The sequence below is a fragment of the Equus przewalskii genome, chromosome 21 (genome assembly GCF_037783145.1).
Source record: "Equus przewalskii isolate Varuska chromosome 21, EquPr2, whole genome shotgun sequence".
In the NCBI taxonomy this organism is placed as follows: domain Eukaryota; kingdom Metazoa; phylum Chordata; class Mammalia; order Perissodactyla; family Equidae; genus Equus; species Equus przewalskii.
The window spans coordinates 26,251,042-26,272,577 of NC_091851.1; the positions used below are offsets into that span (position 1 = coordinate 26,251,042).

At 39.7% G+C, this 21,536-nt stretch overlaps 2 protein-coding genes across 8 annotated transcripts in view; both read right to left on the reverse strand.

Annotated features, from left to right (window-relative positions):
• Positions 1–21,469, reverse strand: part of CPNE1 (copine 1) — a 36,993-nt gene extending 15,524 nt beyond the window's left edge. Inside the window, exons 1-3 of one of the 7 annotated variants that reach the window (XM_070589162.1) lie at positions 21,289–21,423; positions 15,752–15,836; positions 12,660–12,802 (exon numbers count right to left, since the gene is read on the reverse strand). The gene's annotated coding sequence lies outside the window, so the exon portion shown is untranslated. Of the gene's footprint in view, positions 1–12,659; positions 12,803–15,751; positions 15,837–21,288 lie in introns of all 7 variants that reach the window. The other 6 variants (XM_070589164.1, XM_008525485.2, XM_008525482.2 and 3 more) reach the window with 6 other exon arrangements.
• On the reverse strand, positions 7,723–12,780 carry RBM12 (RNA binding motif protein 12). Its single transcript, XM_070589161.1, has one exon. It carries the CDS (start codon positions 12,778–12,780, stop codon positions 9,994–9,996), a length of 2,787 nt encoding a protein of 928 aa, XP_070445262.1. The 3' UTR covers positions 7,723–9,993.
• Positions 21,470–21,536: the final 67 nt, after the last annotated feature.

A 21,536-nucleotide genomic window follows, 5' to 3' on the forward strand; every position in this document is an offset into this window, starting at 1 on the left:
TTTTAAACCACAGAAATTGAGCAAATGCTAAAAACCAGAGCTTTCCTTCCCCCACCTAGCCAGTTTACCAACATACCCTTGTTGATAGGGAATCCCACTCTCTGCCAACAGGGAGTAACTTGTGCTTCGTTTTTCATGGTATCCTCTCTCCTGCCCCAAGAGATTCTAATTCTGCTCTTCATAAATCCAAGAACAGATCTTTTCTCCTGGATCCAATGGGATCCAATTCCATGCCAGTTGAGCTGAAACTCATCAGTTGTTCCTGCTCAGGAGTTAGACTGCCCTCTTCCATTCCCAAAACTCTAATAAGGAAAGGCACTAGCCTTCAATCCCAGTTCCAGGCTGTGAGGAGGAAGAATAGAGCACTAATGTGTCTGGGTGGCAGGATCATTCTTTCAACAAACCAAAGCCATGCTTACACTCCTGTTGCCTACCTTGGCATTCTGGAGCAGCTCAGATGCTGGATCAAGCAACAAAAGCCAATCAGGAAATTCTCCATAGGCTCCCAATAAGCAGAACACCACCCATGAAATACTCTTTTCCCGTAAGATTTAAAAGACAAACTACACCGACCACCACCACTCTTCTTCCTTTCCTTCTCTGTCTCCTCAAGGGACATGGAGAAGGCAGACAAGTTTTTTGTTTGTTTTTTACCCCTGCTTCTCTCTCTATAACTCAGGGATTCTCCAAGTTTAAATCAGCAGCCTCACAGCTCACAAACTCAACCAAATATGCAAATCCTTACTATAAAACTACACATTCTTTATTCATACATATAATTACGGACTACTAAAATTGAGTTTATAAAACTAAAATTTTAAGCAATAATTTGTTTTAGATCCATATGATACTCAAAAGTCTGGCTGCCACACGGTACTATAGAGCTTAAAACGTGCGAGTTCACAGAGAAAGTGAAAAGTGGGAACACACGGTAAATGGTCAGATTCCTCATCCTGCTCTATTTTGTGAAGGTCAAAAAAGTTTGGAAGCCACTAATGCAACTCCAATGTCCCCAAAGGACTTATCCAAAGTTGAACAAACCCAACCTGTGTCCAACTCTTCTAAGAGAGCCTAGCTTGAGGATAGAATTGGATATGGGGAAGCAAGCAAACTGAGGAAGAAACATGGCCTTCAAGCAAAATAGGACTGTATCAGAGTGGGAGTTTTTCTCTGCCCTATGACTCTGACTGCTTACACAAAGCCTCCACCTGCCTGCTTCAACATAAACATTGGAGCAAGGCTGAAGCCACTTCCCCAGTAGGCTCAGGATCTATGATAGAAGAGTGCTGCTAGTGGCCCTCCCCCAAAATCAGGAAGAGGCAGGGAACAGTTGGTGGAGGGAAGGGCTCTGACTCTGGAGACATCCAGACAGCCTATGATTGAATAATCTCAATTCACTTCTTACTATCAGTGAGACCTTGGGCAAGTTACTTCGCTTCTCTTTGCCTGGATTTTTGCACCAGTCAAATGGGAATAATAATTGTGCCAACTTTACAGGGTTATTGGGAGGATTAAGGCCAACCATGGAGAGTGCCCCCTGCCTGACACAGAGTAAGTGCCCAATGCGTGTCAACTGCTCCTCTTTTTGTGGCTCATAAATGGACCCTTTTGTGGTATCATTATCTACTTGATGGTTCACGGGACACTCAGGAGGAATGCCTCTGGTCTACCTGCTCCAGAGGACCTAACTGGCAGGAAAAGGGCAGCTCTCAAAAGAGAAAATGAAGACCCTCCCCCTTTCTCCCCTAATTAAGTTCTCAAACTGTAGTGTGGGACTGCTATATCACTCTCAGAAAAACCAGTAGAACTAGTAGCCAAACCAAAGTTTTGAGTTCCACTGGCCTCTTTTTAAGGTTCAAATTCACTAGATTTCCAGAAAGAAACAGAATGGCTGGGTTCATAGAATTACAGACATTTAAAGCTGGATATAATGAGATTATCTAGTTAAATCCCACTTTGTAGAACACTGAGGCCAGAGGAAGAAAATAAGTAGTCCTGGGAAACACAGTAACTGATGAGTCACAACCTGATTCCCTATAGGTCATTTCTATATCCACCCTTGTAATCCAGTCCAATCTGAAGTCCACCTGAACATTAAAAGAGCAGTGAGGCTCATGTGGCCTCTTCCCATGATCCATACTAATTGGCCTTAAACACAGAGGGAAAATAATTCTGCATCCACCACACGTTCTCCCTAATTGTCTGACAGCCAGGGCAGGAATGGAGGAATTGCTGGACTCCACATTTATACGACTTTATCAAAGGAAAAACTTTAAGTAACAAGCACTGCAATACTGCAAATACTGTAAAATTCTGCAAATAAAGTATAATTCACCTCAGGAAAATGATTTATACCAAAATTTTCAAACATCTTATGGGCAGCCAATTCTGCCCCCCCATCTTGCCCTGCTGGAATCTACATTCTTTTAATCTACCTGCTTTTAATGAGACCCCTGCCTCTCTAGTGCCTGGAGAGTATCTAAGACAACAGTACTGGATCACCTTCCTGAGCATCTCCAGGGCAAGGGCATCAACAAGAACTTGTGCATTTCCAGTGCGCAATGTGACCAATCACACAAAAGGAGCTGAGTGAACAAAAGCAACAGACCAGAGCCTCTGGAAAAGAAACTTACCTACTGTTCACAATGAGAGCCCCCCTCAATGGAATAAATTCACTTGGGATACATGGGAGATTGTAAGATGGATTGCTCTTCAGAATTTGTATGCTAGGGAAGTTGAGAAATTTTAAACAGGAGCATTTCAACAAGGAAACTACATTACAGACAGATTTCACTACTTGCCACTGTGGATGGGGTGCAGGGTGGGTGGGGGAGGACTCTAGTTCTGCTGCTGCTTCTGGTGCAGGATTAATAAGTTTACAATATCCAACTGTCCCCTAGTTAACCTCCAGTGTGGCCCATGAAAAGGGAACAGAGGCAAGCTCTCCATAAAGAAAAAGTGTACGGGCCGACCCTGTGGTGTAGTGGTTAAGTTTGGCGTGCTCTGCTTTGGTGACCCAGCTTCATGGGTTTGGATCCCAGGTGTGGACCTACATCACTCATCAGCTGTGCTATAAAGGTGACCCACACAGAAAACAGAGAAAGACTGGCACAGACATTAACTCAGGGCAAATCTTCCTCAACCAAAAAGAAAAAGTGAAAGACTGGCAACAGATGTTAGCTCTGGGCAAATCTTCCTCAGCAAAAACAAAACAAAACAAAAAACTGCAAACACAACAGGAGGAAGAAAAAGGTTAGGAGGAATGCAAAAAAAATTCAAATACTCAAAAGGAAAGAAACAGCCAAAAGAGGCAGCAGAGCTAAAAGAGAAATGACAGGGAATAACTTTCTTTATATTCCAAATCTGTGGTGTCCAAAAGTGTAGCTCCTAGTCACATGTAGCTATTAAGTACTTGAAATATGCTTATTCCAAATCTCAATGTGCTGTAAAATATGTATTGGATTTTGAAAATTTAGTACAAAAAAATAATATATCTCAATGTTATATTGAGTATAGGTTGAAACAGTAACATTTCAGATCTGTAGGGCTAAATAAAACCTATTAAAGTTAACTTCACTTGTTTACTTTTTTAACATGGCTACTAGAAAAATCTAAATGACATCATGTGACTCATTTCTATTGGACAGTGCTGCCTAACATGGAGATCTCCAAAGATCAGACATGGAAGAGCAAAATTTCTGTTGCTGTGTGAATTCAGAGTTGTGCTGTTCAATCCAGTACCCACTAGCCACATGTGGCTATTTAAATGTAACAGTGGCTACAGTGGCTACCAATTATCGTTTTAGTGCAGATAAGAACATTTCCATTGGAGAAAATTCTATCGCACACTGCTGATCTAGAACAAGGACCAAGAGGTGGACATTTTACACAGAAAAGCTAAAACTCTAGCAAATTGATCCCAAACTAGAAAGTAATGAATTTCAGGTAGCCAACTACGCATGTAAGTGGTAAAACTGAGAGGGAAATTCACTTAATTCTGGAGTGTTTATGTCTTATCAGAGCATTGGTTTATAAGTGGTATTTGGCAGCTAGTCAAAAGGTAATTAAAAAGATGAAAGGTTCTATCCTTCTGCTAGGCCAGGACACCCCCAGAACCAGCCTGCCCTCCTGATCGTTCAGCTCAGTCATGCCACTCAGGTTGTGCGAACCTCAGGCTTTGCTGTTATGGGACAACTTTAAGAGCTTCCAGGACAAGCACTATTTTAGATAGTGTCACTGTGCTCCCTCACATTCTTAATCATTTAGTCTTATTAAATGCAGACATTGTGTACCCAAGAACCTTGGTTAGAGATCACGCCTTTCCTCAGCTTACACACAAGGCTTCCATTACACTTGTTTCTGTCTGACCATTTAGCAACTGGCCAGGAAAGCCTTCATCCAGCTCCTGTGAGACATGAGTGTACCTTGTACATGTACAAGTACAACCAAGCACTTACTTGTGTAATTTAAGACTTTAAAGTCTTGAGGAGGAAGCAACTTATTTTACTTCCTTTTCCACCAGAGCATGAAAGAGCTGGGTGCACAACATCGCTCAAAAAATTTAGTTAGCATGGGCTATGGCTATGGCTATGGCTAAGCTGTATATCCATGTGAAATTGTCTTAAAAAGCTTGAAGGCAACAGATATTTTCAATTCCAACCTGTCAATTCAATGGACATAGAAGCAAAGGTAATTGGCAGTGTCTACCTCAGTAATTAAGAGTTGCATTAGTCTTTCCACCACTTTAGCCAGATTATAACGGAGGGATGCTGCTGGTCACATAGGCCCACACCACAGAAGGAAGTTATGTATTAAGGATATGACCCTCTCTGTATTGCAACCAAATGTGTGAGGGAGTGAAGTGGAGGGTGGCATTAACTCACTTCCAAGAGGAACAAAAGAAAAAATGAGGAAATCAGCAACAGCAGCAGTAGGTATGACTTAAGACCCCTTAAGTAGCTGAATTTCTTTACACTTAAGCCTTTCCCACTCTGACTCTGTGAGGACTAACAGGTGACATGTGGTAGCACAATAAGGTTACATTTTATATTTAACACAAATGCGTAAGAGAAAAGCAGTGCCACTTTGTTTGCTCATTGCTAGTTATGTTGGTACAGAAAAGAAGCCATATTTTAGGATGCTTGTGAGATCCTCTGCACAAAGTAACTCAAGGCACCAAGAATAAATCCAGACACAGCACAGTAAAGAATTAACATTTACATGAACAGGCACCAATAAGAGATGAACTTGCTTATGTTGTTGAACAGAAGGGGTTTCCAGTAAAGTCACTACAGCATCAGAGAACTGTGCCACCACTAGAGTATACTTTTTCCAGAACATTTTACAATAAGTCAACGTGATATATCAGATTTTATGCCAAAAAGATGAAACTGAAGTCAAGTAATTTTTTAATGAAAAAGGATAGCAGTAAGTTTGGATTCTACCATATCCCATTATCCCATAAAAGCTCTACTTTTGAGAAGGGTGGCGATGCACATAATTGATAAACTATTTCTTGCTGTAAAACACTGGAAAGCAGACAACAATGAATTATAGAAGTGAATGATCTCTCCTGAGCAAGAAAGGGAGACATATTAACACACAGTCCACTCCTTTAAGATGGTAAAGGCCACTCTGAGTATCTGTAGGCAGCTGATTTCACTCCGATTTTTCAAACACTTAGTCAAACCTTCCTAATTTTAGAAAAGCTCAGCAATCACCTGGAACTAAGTCAGTCTAGTCTAAATCTCTCTAAAACAAGCTGGGTATTCAAACTCAAATACAGGCTAAAATGCTTTCATGATAAAGATAAAAATTATAAACATTTTTCAAGAACTTTGGTTAAAAGGAACAGCCCACTAATTTCTCTGCAACTCCAGACTTTTTTTTCTGTTTTTTTTAAACACTCTGAGTTTTTGGAAACTTTTCATTTGCTAATTTTTTCAGTATAAGCTGAACAAATGTGGTAGGGACAAAACCAGAGCACCAATGTCAGAAAGCAGCAATATTTTTGATTCCTCTCGCCTTTTCCCCATCTCAAACACCTCACATACTAATGCAAAAACAAATAAGTAAACAAAAAAGAAAAACAAAGCTTCAGAGATATGTGCAATTGCAAATGTATTCTGAAGATTTCTTTTCCCATTTCCTAATCAATTTTTTAAAAAGACAATTCACAGCCCCCTTTAAGACTCCTTCTATGAAAAGGAGCCTCTAGTTTCCGGTTCTTTCTGAGGCCACATAAGGATGTGCCTTGCTAGCAACACACACATAATACAAGTCTGAAAAGGTAGATACCATAGATTTGACCTAGAATCAAGTTTCCTCCCTGCCGTTCCAGGTATCCTCTTCTTTCCACACTTCAGCATTAGCAGAAGGATAAGCAACAATTGTTACCTCCAAGATCACCAAATCCACCTCTCCAAAGGCACAAAATATTTTCAGTAGTTAAGAAAAAACACAAAAATAACCTGATGGTATAGCTCCATAGAATACTCTTGTGCAGTTAAAGCATTAAAAGCATCAGCCTGTTTTATTTTGTGACAAGTTTATTGAACAGTATTCAAGACTTCATCTTTATAAACAAAAACCTCTGCTGAATGATGCCAAAGCAGTATTTGCTGGCAATGTTGTGGCCATACCGGCAACCAGTCATTTTATTGTGTTTGGTTTCTAAAGTTTGGACTACTACAGAACTGCCAGTACAACTATTTAAATGTGGTAATTTTTCCAAGAGTGGGAAATAATTTTTAAAAGTGATCACTGGCAGGAATTCTTTCCAGAAGATTTGACTAGAAGCAATTTTACATTTTCTTTACTCATTTTTTTAAGTGTTCATGAAAGTGATGAGTGGATTTATTTTTAAACACTTGATCCACAACTGTACACAATGACAGAATCCAATAAAAGGGACTTTGAGTTTGATTAAGGCTTTCATGCATCCTTATTTTTATCCAAGGTATTTCCCCCCAAAATGTATGTTTGCTTACTTCCATACACAGCCCTAGATTTTCATTCAGTGGGTTAAGACTGACCTAATTACACTTAATATTACTCTGAAATTTTTAATAAAGCTTCCTAATGGAATTTTCACTGTTGAAGCTTTGACAACTTGGAGCACAAAGCTAGGAACTACATTTCACTTAACAGTGTTGCATTAAAAAAAAAAAGCCACTAATAATTGTACATCCAAACTACAGTGTAAACAAAGAACACACCTCCAAATTTTGCTTGTGAACTAAATGTTTCACTAAAGTTCAGCAAAAGTTTACAAATTTGCTTATTTATAAAACACATTTTATAGATTTCTCTAATCCTTTAAACTAAAAAAATAAACAACAACACAACTCATCGAAGGGGAGAAAAAAATTAAACCTAAAGCAAAAGATTCTCTTCGATTAATGTCAGTCACTAAAAACAGACAATAAAATTTACACATAAAATTGAAAATATCACGATAGTGTTTACAAATGCACACAACTTGGAGCAAAGCTTTACAGATCCTTCAGACCATACAAAGCAAATGAGAAAATAATGTTAATTCATTTTCACCCCAAACCTAGTTCTTAAGAGAAAACCTGCAGGAAGAGAGAGATGAATAGTTTCACAGAACATATTTTTGAGAATTTTTTAAAACTCAAACTCCAATGCCCAGAACAGTATGCTTATGAACAGTATGCTTAGCAGTTAGCACTATGTTAATAAGTCTCAGGTACACAAAAATCAAGTTCCAGAGGGCAAAGCATTTAATTACATTTCACAACAAGAGAAGAACTGTTGTGATTCAACCAAATATAAAACAGTTATCTCCAATTTCTACACAAACTACTATATTCTTATTTTATTTAATTTAATGAACAATGAAATCAAGTTTTCCTTTTCAGCATCTAAGATGTAGAAATAACAAAGTAGTTGCAATAAAGTATATGAAATATTTAATAAGAATGTACGAACATATAACCAAAATAAATTGTGAAAAAAGATCAAAGACTTTCATCTTCAAACTCATTTTTCTAAAATGAAAATAGTCAGCTTTCCAATGGGGAAAATAATCTGCAGTTGAAATAAGACTCCCAAGCAGCGCTGAAGTTTTTTTGCACTCTGTCTTTGGAATGAGAAGAGATTACTTAACAGAAAACTTAAATTGAACAGCATTTACAAACATCATATTGCTTTTTTAGTTGAGGAGGCAATATCTAGTGATCTGTCAAAGCAAATTTGTATTCGTGAATTATCAAAAGACCCACAACACAGCCACGTCTTCTTTGAAAGTCTAAACAATCCTTTCCCTAAACAAAAAATCCTGTACTGTCAATCCTCTAAGATTGTAGTGATGAAAAGGCTTTCCAAATCTTATCACACAAATGAAACTGTTGCCACTCTTAACTCTAAATTACACAACTGCTATATTTCAGTGTTCCACTGACTTACAACACCAAAAAGGCACTATTTTTTTTTTAATAGGAAATACTTCTTTTAAAAGGCTGACCGCTTTGTAAGTACATTGATTGGTAGGAAATGTTGGGGATGTTTCAAACCAAGACAGAGGCCAATGTAAAAGACAAAATTTGTTTTTCATGATATCTCACTAATCTCCCATTCCATATGTTTGTAATATAATGTGACACATCTTTAGAGCATTTCAACTAAGAAGGAAAGTAAGTAGAGCCTTCTGTGGCAGTGAGCAGGACATTTTAAGGCAAATGTTTTCATAACAAGGACACTTACCAACCAGAACCCATGTGGTCCTCCTGCCTTAGTGTCCTGAATGCCAAAGAAGAGAGTATGAAAGGGCAAGGAGTCTCAATTCTCTCCCCTCTGGCAGCTGCATTTACACTCTGTATGAAGAATTTTTGTAAACAGGGTCCTGATCAAACAACTAGACCAAAAAGCCTCCAAGTAACAGGATTAAGTGCATACCAATCTACGGACCAGTTTATGGATCTTTTATTCTATAACACTATTGCTAACAAAGCTAACAATTTCAACCTCAGTTTTAAAAACCTAGATAAAATAATGCTTTCTTATGAATGGGCCCTCTTGGTTTAGTTACAGGCCAAAATTTCACATAAATTGGGACAGAAGGAAATTGCCAGAACATTAGTCCATCATAGACAGGACTTCGAATCAAGCATCTTAAACAATGATTATTAAAAGTGATTTCTGGTTTTTGATGCCATCCAAACAATATGAACAATTTTAAAACTGACAACTAAAACTTGGCGGTCAAACCAAAAAGGCTCTGGTAGGTAGAGTACTCCATATTTTATTTTTGTGGCAAAAGTCTTATTGCACACAGTTTTAACCGTGACATTAGAAATCAAAGTTTCAGGTTTAGCACAAACCAAGTGTGGAGTTTTATATTAAAAAAACAACAACAGTTTTGCTCATTTACAAATGAGTCAATTACGCAAACAAAGCAGCAACTTCAGAAGCAGGACTGTCTGTACAGCAAGAACCCTCAAGAAGCAATAAAGGTACATACAGTGAATCTGTATACAGAGATTTTATTCAATTTTAAAAGAAAATAAGGACTTTAGACAAAGCTTTGACCCTATAACAAAGCAAATCCGTCCAGCTTTAAACCAAATTCCAAGAGTAGCCAACTTTCATTTTTCAGCAGCTGGCAAGAGCACCCTGAATGAGCTCTATTAACATTTCTATTTTCTTCATCCCATATGGTATAAAACAAAACCAATCTAGACTCCTTGATAAGCTTTACGTGGTCATTTGAGTTTTACAAATGGTTTCTCTAACGGTATGCCAAAATCATTTTTGTGTTCTCTCCAGACAGCTTTACTGTAACATACAGCAATGTTTATCCCGGTAGTGAGTCTTCTGTAAACAGTCAACCAATGCTCTATGTTATGAAAACCAATCTATATGCAATTGAAACAATCCACAGGTTCTAACCTGGAAATACTAGGAAAACAATCTGGATGCATTAATCACAGCACTATGAAGATCTACCCTATAAAGGATTTATGTGAACAGCTACCCTAATACAAGTTTTACTTTCCTTGAGCCTATAGGTCTGTCATTTAAATCAATGACAGCAGCTGTGGCTTCATCCCGAGATTCAAAGGCCACCATGGCTTCTCCTGTGGGCATACCTTTTTCATTGTATTTTAAACACACTGAGCCTGGGATCACTTGATAGCCATAAAAGAAATCTAAAATCTCATCAATAGACACAGTGAAGGGCATATTCTGCACTTTAATTACTGTTGGCCCTGGTTTTCCAGAACTAGATCCAAAGCCAGGGGGACCACCAATGTGGATTGGGCCAGGCCCAGGCCCAGGCCCAGGCCCAAAGGCTGGCGGCCCACCCAAATGCCCAGGGGCACTTCCAAGACCAGGAGGGCCACTTCCAAAGCCAGGGGGGCCCCCTAAGCCAGCAGGGCCATTTCCAAAATTCTGAGGGCCCCCTCCAAATCCTGGTCCACTTAAATTATTTGGTCCACCTCCAAAACCTGGAACATCCAGTCCTAGACCAGGCAAACCACTATTTCCAACTGAAGGCATACCAGGCCTAGTATCACCAAAGGCTCCTCCTAATCCTGGAGGAGGGAGTGGTGGCCCAAAGGCATTTGACCCACCAAAATTACCAGGAAAGTTAAATGGAGGCCCATTGTTGGCCTCCTTAGATCCTACAGTCAGGAAGGCATGCTCTTCACCTCCTGCACTAGGCATTCCCGCACTGGGCATTCCAGCACTGGGCATTCCCGCACTGGGCATTCCCGCACTGGGCATTCCAGCACTGGGCATTCCCGCACTGGGCATTCCCGCACTGGGCATTCCGGCACTGGGCATTCCCACACTGGGCATTCCTGGAACTGCAGGATTACCTGGCACAGGCATCTTTAACCCCTTTTTTCCTTGGGCAGGGGGATTTTTCTCAATCTCTCTCATATCTTCTACAGTGACTACATGAACAAAAGCTTCTCTCCCATTAAGTTTTTTACGGTGTAAGCGTTCAGACTTACGTGCATCATCTTCACTTTTAAACTGAACCAATGCCTGTCCTAGACCTTGCCCATTGCTATCAACAAGAACATGTACAGCATTCTCATCCACTGGGATTCCTTCCAGGAACTGAAGAACATCCATCTTGGTAATGCTGAATGGAATATTTGTTATGTGGGCACAGACTTTGGCTGAGCTGACATCCCCCTCCGGATTTAACATCATTTCTCTCTGGTCATAGCTGAAGTTCTGCAGTCTCTTTCGAATCATATCTATCTTTTCTAGCATACCTTTCTTAGTAATTGGATGAACTTGAATAAAGCGATTGCCCATGTATTGTTTATGACGACACAGAGCAGCCTTATAGTCAGCCTCATTCCTGAACTCTACGAAGCCTTCACCAGTTGCTTTCCCATTGGGTCCATAAGCGATATAAATACTATCTTCCACAATATCCAACTTCTTAAAAAAATCAATGACATGCTTGTTTTCCGCTTCGAATGGTAACCCTTTCAAGTAAACACAAAAACCAGCCTCATGTGGTGATCTTGACCTTGACCTTTTCTGCCCATTGGGCGATTTTGACCTGGGAAGTGTCTGAGGAGGGGGATGGGTTTGTCCAGAAGGTCCTATACTTTGCTTAAAAGTGATATGGCCTCCAGCAGCTACCCACTGTCTCTCTGTGGCAGGACTCACTTCCACATAGCGTTGAATCATCAGCATTCTGTTTCGTTTCAAAGCTTCAAATGTATCTTGAGGAGAGAGAAACTTAACCAATCCATTCCCATTATTTCGACCTACATGATCTTTCAACAAATGCACTGCATCAACACGGAGCCCATGGAAAAAATCTCTGACATCATTTTCCATTGCAGAAAAGGGCATTCCATGCACACTGACATACAGGTCATCAGGGTTGATAGGAAGTGGTTTCACACTGCTTTGAGAGTTCATCTGGATAGGGTTAACAGGATTCAATGGACCCAGAAACACAGGGTTCAGGTTATTGTTCAGATTCACAGGTGCTCCAGAGCCATTCATTCCAGCAGGTAGAGGAGCCACAGGTGGTGGGTTCAAGGGTGGCATGCCCGACATGGGTGGCAGTGGGGTCATAGGTGGCACAGAAGGGACTGGGGGGATTGGGGGCACAGGAGGCACAGGAGGCAATGTAGGTACTGGAGGAGGAACTGGTATTGGGGGAATGGATGGCATTGGTGGCAAAGATGGCATCGCTGGGATTGGAGGAATTGGTGGTGGTGGGACTGTGTTCATTGGAGAGGCTGTGCTCGGAATGGTTGAGCTAAACGTTGGGCTCCCAAAGGAAGCCCCCATATTTGGAGGAGCCGTTCCTATGCTGGCTGTGGAAAATGTCTGTATATTTTTGTTGCTTTCATGAACAGAAGTGGCAGCAGTAACTACACTAGGTGAAGGATTATTAAAGTTGGGTACTGTTGTAGGCAAATTTACCCTGCCACTCATTCCTGAGCTAGGTGGTGGTCCTGATCTACTAGCATTTGCTGGTGGTATATCTAAGTTGGCAGTTTCAAAACGCCTACGACTCAGTTCAATCATATTCTGCATTTCTGTTTTACTACTCAACAACAGTGTTACTTTTGACCCTTTAATTGTACCACCTGTGCGCATCATACCAAGCCTTGCATCTTCATCAGTGGCAAAAACGATGAAAGCCTCACCCAGTTCACCCCCTACAATATGCACGCCCCCATCAGGGATGGTCAATCCAGAGAAGAAGTGGCGAATGTCCATGGTCCCCGCCACAATTGGGAGACCTTGCAAACGGATGACCACAGCCATGCTGCGCTGAAACCACACACACCTGCAGATGAGAAAAGGCAACGGCCAGGTCAGACTCCTTTTTATCACACCAAGTTTTTAGCTACAAGAATGACCAGCTACCATATTAGGCCCTCAAACTATCACAAGCAATGTTGTTTTTTTAATTTTGGATATTCTAAAAACTGAACATTTTGTGCCATTTACAATGTAAAACCTAGACAATTTCAAGTTCCAAAAGGCATTAATCCTGGAAACAATTAGAAGTTCAGTCCCAAGACTCAAAAGTTTCAGGAAAAAAACAACCATAGGAAAGTAAAATCACCAATTACATCATTCAGACCACTAATTATTCACTAAGATTTAAAAGAAATGCCTAAGTCAAATCAGGAAACAAACTTTAACAATCTATAGGGAAAAAACATGCAAAGGATGCATTACTGTTAATATTTAAAACTGGCTTAGCATCTTCCTTATAAACTTCACAACTTTGTAGAATTATCAATGTCATTTTATATGGCTCAATCTCAAAATTCAACCGAAATAGAAAACTGGAATACTAATATTACAAATAATACTTAACACTAAAGTAGATTCAAGTCTCAAATGAGAATTGATTGCATATTTCACCCCAAATCTCTTCAATCTGCCTTATAGCTTTATCTATTAAACAAAACTACATACGGAATTATTTATTACAAACAAGGTTAATACATCCTAAGAATCCAAAAGAAATACTTAGTAAAACAGCCAAAATCTTAGTTAACCTATATTCATCACTCCGAAAAGTAGAACCTGCTTACAATGCCATTCACCATGGCTGTTTTAATTAAAACTCAGGTTCAATGACTCATTCCCAAGCCCTCTATTAAAAAACAGAGACTTGTTCCATAGGGGAAGGCTGATAATGAAAAAGAGGTAGTTTTTGTTTTAAAGGAAGTAGGGTATAAACTTTATTCAAAAGTAATTTTTATAGTCTCTGACCCAACGTAATTTCTGTGAAACTGCTGGGTGCTCACTGACCTCCTTAGATAAGATCCACACTTTGATCTAATCAAAAAAGAAAAGTTTCTCCCATATTTAAGTAAAATTTCAGTATTTTAGTTCTTATGGCTTCTAAGAATAAATGAAAGGGCAGCTCTCTGTAAAGTGATACAAAACAAATTCTTGGGACAGGAAACATATTAATTTGAAATTTATGTGGTCAACAACACCAGGTGTTTCCCAAGCCATCTTAAAAATCAACTTTTGAATATAAACCTATTAAACTGGCTCTGTGACTTCAGGAAAATTATAAATTATTTGAACTTTGGTTTTATCACTTCTCAAACGAGAACATTAGAAAAACAAAGTTTCCTGCTGCAAGCTCTAAGAATTCTGTAATTCCATGAAAGCAGTTTTTCGAAGTCAAATATTAAACGAATACTAATTCGATGCAACAAAATCTGTAGTTATATCTCAATATTATGATTGCTGTACACAAAACAGAAATATATTGTTTGCCTTTGACAGTTTCCTCACACACACATACACCAAAATAAAAGCCACCTTCAAATTTAATCCTGAAAGATGAACTGGCAAACAGAAAATGCTCTTTGTGAGACCATTATAAAACACTAGAAATTTGGGGGCCAGCCCAGTGGCACAGGGGTTAAGTTCACACATTCTGCTTTGGCGGCCCAGGGTTTGCCGGTTTGGATCCCAGGTACGGAAATACACAGTGCTTGTCAAGCCATGCTGTGGCAGGCGACCACATATAAAGTAGAGGAAGATGGGCACGGATGTTGGTTCAGGGCCAGTCTTCCTCAGCAAAAAGAAGAGGATTAGCACCAGATGTTAGCTCAGGGCTAATTTTCCTCAAAAAAAAAAAAAAAAGGAAAAAATAAAACACTAGAAATTTTGGGAAAGTAGGAAGCTTTTCATTATTGGTCATTATTAGTCAACAAGAAAAATTAATACTAAAAAAGTCACACCAACAGACTCTTTTCTCCTTATTTACTATTTAGCAGTCTATGAGGGAGTTCATCAAGAAGATTCCACGTCATTAAATCAAATTCTCATTGCTTACTGACTCTAGAATATTGACTATATGCAAAATTGAGAGAGCATTCCTGATCAACTTCGAAAAATGCTTAATCACTTGATCACTATACAGGGGACACATCATGGATAATCTAGGTACCCACAACAACTCAAGAGAGAAAGAGAGAGAGATGTTAGTTTGCACTGGGACAATAAAACGGGAACTTGATATGGTCCTAAGAACACAAAAATTAAACACAGGGCTAAAGTGACATACACAGTAAGTCTTCAAACCATTTGCTGCTAAGAGAAGGGATTTGGTGAAAGTCTGTACAAGGTACACATGAAAACACAATATTGAAAATCTGCTCAGATTACCAGCTACAAAGGCTGAGGATTAAACCAAAGTAGAGCATAAGATTTATTCATAAAGCCATCTAAAGAGGAAAACAGTTTTTAGGTTCTGAAAAATATGAAACACAATCTGCCACTCTGCTACTAAGTACCTGTTTGACAGATAACTAATTTCAACCTATCTTGAGCCTACCTTAGCTATTAACAAAAGAGTTAGATTCCAATTACTAAGGTTCCATCTAAATTCAAAATTTGGACTCTAAAACATATGACCCATTATCTATAACTATTATCCCTAAGGAATATTAAAAAACCATACCAATAACAAGCACCTGTATTTGCAATTAGTCTAGAATGCTACTGAGGAAAAGAAAACAGCTACTTACGGCCTAATAATAAGGAACAACAGAAGAAATGCATCCATATAAAATAAAACTAACCCCCAAAGGAAGCAACAACTGTACAAGGTACCCAGTCCACCCCACCCCCATCCCTCAGATAAGCTTGTTTAAAAAAACAACACCACAATTTAGTTCCTACACATATTTTCATGTTACTTAATAAGCTATCTCATTTATTTTGTATAAAAACAAACCCTCTATTCAAAATCTCTTACCTGATAAAACAAGAGATGTATTTTCTTAACAAGAAGTAGAGGCCAAGTCAATCCTGTGGGCAACCAATTAAAACCAACTTTTAGACTGCAATAGAGAATAAACGGAGGCAAAAATCAATGCAGGAAACACAAAACAACACGCACAGGCCACACTGAACTGTACATTACGAAGGCGAGTCTGAAACCACCAGAATACTTCATTAGAATGCATATCAAAAAAAAAAGGGCATGTACCAAAATCCCACACATGCTTATTACTTGATACTGCTTTCAAATTTGTTTCTCTCAAAACATTATATATTTACATACATCAAAAATGTGTCATAAATTAGCCCAAGAACAAATCAACTGAAAACTAAAACAGCCATAAAGCTCAGCTTCGCAGTTGGTAACTGCTTTTATCACTTGATGATTACACCAGTCCAGAAAATTCCATACCACAAGTCCAACTACAACCTATTTCTTCTGGTTCTCACCAAATTTTTTATGAAAAAGCACAAGTTCACACAATAACAGTTCCTGGACAAATCAAGTCATCAATTCAGGGGTATTCATGGAAATTACTGCAATTACTCTTTCAACATATATTCCTTTGCACCAAAATAGCATCAAACATCAAAAACCATAAATGAAGCAAAAGTTCTGGCCATAAGCACTAATTCCTAGTTAAAACCACTGGGATTCAAATATTAAGGAAAAGTGCTTCTTCTTCTAACACAGTTTCAAGAAACTTGTAAAAAAAAAAAAAAAAAAATCCCTAAAAATGTCTGGCATATTAAGAGTACTTCTCAAAGTAAAATCAGGTCACTCATGTTTCACTGGAATTTCTCCCAAACCGGTTAAGTTATGAACAATTCACAAGCAATATATATGACCAAACGATTAAACAACTTTATTCAAAAGGTCGTTTTTTAATTCAGAGAAACGGTAGAAAAAATGTCACTGTCAGGTATTAAGATTACAAGTAGACAACTACTTAGAATGATGCTCATTTTTAACTACTACTTTCAAAATCAAGGTACCACCAGTGAGCTTACTATTCATCACCAAAAAGTAAAACATACTCAAAAATTTTAGTTACTCCACACTTTTCTAAAGGACAAGCTAAAGATCTTCTAGACAACTCCTCAAATTACTAAAGAACAGTGAAGTTGTTTTTCCACAAAAAGCAATGCAAATATGTCATAAACAACACTTTCCAAAGCCCAGAACATCGTATTAATCTTTTACATGTTGTACACGTTGATCCTAATTAAGTCTAAAGAGTTTTAAAACTCTTCATTTAAAAGCCACATCTAGTAGTTTATCTTATGGGTCACAAGGGGAAACAGAAAAAAGTTTGCTTTTATGTAAAGGCTCAATGAGGAAGAGCATAAATTTTTCCAATATTTATTTCTAAATGTACAGATATGACTCTAGGAGCCACAGAACCAGGGTAATTTTCTAGTTAAGCACTTGTGATAAATAGATAATCCCCTACTGGAGATTCCAATTTAAACGGTCTGGTGTGGGGCCAGGACACGTGCCCTGAAGGTAAGGGAAACAGGTTCCTCAGCTGCTTCCCTTTCAGACCCAAGAAGGCACCATATGTCTATCTGGAAAGGAACAAGTTCAGAGTCAGCCAGTTAAGCCCAAAGGAAACACACTAGGTCTACTCTCAAAAATTTCTACAGGGTTGCCAGAAATTATTATAACAAGAAGGAAACGTTTCATTGCACATGGAAAAGTTGAAAGGCCTACTCGAATTTGGCAAATGCCTAGTTCAAGTTTTACGTAATAAATTTAAAGTACAAACTCAATCTATACACAAATTTATGAATCTTCAACAGAGGGGAAGCCCCATCTCACTCCATTCCAAAAAAAAGTATGCAGAAAGTTTAGGCTAGAGCCAGAACTTCACAACTCTTGGTGTTACACCTCTTCCTTCAAATGGGCAAAGTAAATAGAAACTGAAAACTGAAGTACTTTTATTTATTTTCAACACTTCACTTTGTAAAGAGCGTAATAATTTAACAGAGGCATCACTGTTTTCCAGGAATCTACTCACTCCTGTGTTCTACACGTCGCTAACAACTGAATGCAGGATACTAAAATGAAAAATCCGTGCCAAGTATCTTAAGCTTTGGTAAATTTTAGAAGGATAAGACTGAAACAATTCTATAAAATGAAACATCTAAAATACATGTTTTACCTATACATAGAGTCTAAGGGTACAGAAGGAGAAAGTGGGCCTGATTTGCCATTAAATCAACACCGATATATTTCAGATCTAAAACAAGAAGCTTGCCTTAGCATATTTTTCCACTTCATGTTAGGAATTAGTCCTAACATAGTGGCTCTGGTTGAGCTTTATAAATACCAAGGACATGCACAAATTACAAATATCTGCTACAATAAGTTAGCATATTATTATGACAAGGTAGATTTTCTTATATACTAGCCATTCCAATCACTTAGAATTTCAGAATAAAATATCTGACAACAATCTTCTTTATCAGGAAGCCAAGACACAAACCAAAACTTGACCATTTCTACTCTTCATCTGGTAATAAACGTCCAAAAGTGAATTTTAACTTTGTTCAGTAATCAGTCTTTAATCAGCAAAAACCAGGGTACGCACAGGTAAGTTCTTCAGATTCAAAAGAAACAAAAACAAGCACTCTTCAAATGTTCACCTCAGAGATGAGCAACAGAGAACCAATCATAATGGGCACAATGCTATAAGCAGCATGATTACATTATAGTAGGCATTACGGAAAAAACACAGCTTCATCCACTAGATTTTGTCCCCAGCCCCAAACGGATCACATTTTAGATTCTGGGATCATTCTTAACGAGACAATTATTCTGACACTGAGGGCGATGTATCCCTTTGATAGCACATTACTCAATTTTCCCATTAACCTCTAGTCAGTAGTCAAAGGCAGCAAATCAAAAGACATTTTTAAATAAGATTTTTATTCCACTTGTCAAAGACTATAATATTATTTTTCAATCCCCCCAAATGCCAACAAAAATGTTTATCTTACTTGAGTTAAACTTCAAAACAACAATATTACTTCTAACCAAGCCAAACACATTCACCCTCACTATTGGTCTTAAGACTTAAAAGCTGGCTTTAAACTTAATGAACTAAACTCTATGCAAACCAAAAGGTATATGGGTGGTGGCAGTAAAAATATAAAACCATAAATTAGCTGAAGTTATTTTTCTGCTTAATTGACCTAAAACATTTAACAATACTCATTTATTCCACAAACATTTATTAAGCGCTTACGGGCTAGGCAGGACAGAGAGAAACGGACGACAGTCCCTGTATTTTAGGGAGGGATATCCAAAAGCGTCTAAAAGAGGAATATCTTTTGTGCAACCAATTACTGACACTTAGTTCTTCCAAAAACAACAACAGAAGAAAATATTCATCTAAACTGAATGATAGAGTGGCTCTCTACAAAACGGAATAAAACCGGTACGAACATTGTCATTGGATTCCAGCACCTGGAACACACAGGCCCACAAACTCAAGTTTCACATCTAAAAATTGCACCAACAACCCCCAAACTCTTAATACGCAACCGTCAAAACATCTGGCATGTCGAACAAAGTGAAAGAAGCCTGAAGTATACTAGTATTAGCAAATAACGTGTTCCAAGTAACTACCATAATGTTTCTAAAGCTTCGCATTTTTCATCTAAGAGATATGAACATAAGAAAAGGTAAAATTATGCATTACAATCCATTAGCAAAATATTTAATCGAGCATATAAAGGTGATATATAAATGAACTCGTTTCGTTAAAAAAAAATTTTGAGTAATACTAAGCACGACCTCAACTTATATATAAACACATCAAACATTTCATTTTCTTCAAAAATTAATTACAATAAATTATTTTAACCACCTGTAACACTTCTTCCCAACTTTTAATATTCTTGGAAAATGCCTGAACACAATTACTTCCCCTAAATCCAGAAATCCTCCATTCTATTAAAATTACCAAATTTCAAAAACAAGTACAACCAGTCTTTATCTCTATAATTAAAAAACAAAACAAGATTGGCCTATATTATCAGACTTGTAGGATTTTTTCAACTGCAAATACTCTGAAATGCATTAACAATATAAACTAGATAGCAAGGTCCAAGGCAATTCATGTTCCTAATACTGCATTTTACAAAAATTACACCATTTTAAACCATTCAAGCAAAAAGCTCTAAGAGAAATATTCCAGTCACAAGTCTCGACTTCAACAACCTTCAGTTGCAATCAATTTTTCTCCAGGTTATACTGACTCGCACCACCCTAATCTTGAATAACACAGAATGGTTCCTGCCAACTACCCCAATTTACTTTAGGTCATCTCTGGGAATCCAGAAGCCAAGGGGGGTTTTAGGGTCCGGAAATCTCCCCTACCGAGGCTGCAACTCACAGTATACAACTCCAGCGTCTGTTTAGTGCTGAGTAACCCAGAGTAACCTTCACCAGAGCCCCTCAGTTTTTTCACTATAAAGCACACAATGGAGGCACACATGTCCTATATTTACAATCTGGCAGCTAAGCCTCCTGCACTAGTGTCCATCTCGGTCACTAACCTTTAGATCCTCAAAGCCCCTCCCACGCATTTCACGTGGCTGCAAACTAGCACCTCCAGCCTTCACTAGAGAAACTCAATTTACTCTCCATCAGGAGCACCCACCCTTAACATCCTATTGGACCTCCTCCTGCTTCAGTGCTGGAGGCTCTCTCCCAAGGGATCCGTCAAGGTGGTGCTCGTAGCACTCCCTTCCCTACTTGGGGACCAAGGGCCTGGCATCCTACAACTCTCAGAGGCTCAGAGGGGTACTCACCCCCACTTTCTGGCTACAGAGGCCAGCTTCTCAAATCGCCGACACCCTTGAGGGTAAGCCCCGCCCCAACGCTGGGCCTTGGAAGCTTTTCACTGCAACCCCCTCCACCTTCAGGCCACGAAGGCGGCCAAATCTGAGACTTCCTTCCTAGACTCGCAGGAGCGTAGCGACTACAGCTTCCTCCCCACAGGTGTGTGCTGACTGCAGTCCCCACTTTCTGGTAGGCCACAAGGGCCTCCTTTCCACTTCGGGTGGAGGGAGCGTCCTAACTACGATTATCTCCTCACTTCGGGCCATGGAGATGTAGTTATAATCTCTGCCCCACTTGAGGGCACAGAAATGTTGCTCATTCGGAATGTAGGTGTGTTTTCACTACAGTCCCCGTTAGTTCGCAGGCCGCTGGGCCACCCAGCTCTGGCCTCCTCCCTCTCAAGACCACCGGGGCGTCCTCGCTACGCCCTCGTCCCCACTTCGGTATGCAGGCTCATCCTCTCTTGCGTCCGTCTTGCACTTCTCAGGCCTCAGAGGCACAAGTGGCGCCCCAGGCCCCCCGCAGCCATGCCCCGACCCTTTTGTGTGGGGCGCTCGCTGCAGCGGGCACGGAGGCCTCCGAAGGCCCCGCCCCAGGCCACCAAGGGGCGGCTCGAGCCCCGCACAGCCCCGCCCGTTCCGGGGCTGCGGGAGTCTTACCCGGGAGAGTTGCGCGGCACCCGAACCCAGACCCGAGTTACCCCCCGCGCGAGTGCCTCCGCCCCGCGGCCGACAGCCCCAGCCCGAATGGCTTCCCGGAGCCCACAGCAGTCACCACCTCCTTCGCCGCTTCACAAAATGGCCGCCGGCCCGCTCAGCGGTTCCCCGTTCCAGAAGGGGCGGGACGGAGTGGTTGGCGTCACGGGGCGGGGCGGCGCAAGCGCGCTGACGTTCTCGGGCAATCTCCC

What these genes read in the sequence shown, in the direction of transcription:
- RBM12 (XM_070589161.1), bottom strand. Translation starts at nt 12,780, where the DNA reads ATGGCTGTGGTCATCCGTTTGCAAGGTCTCCCAATTGTGGCGGGGACC.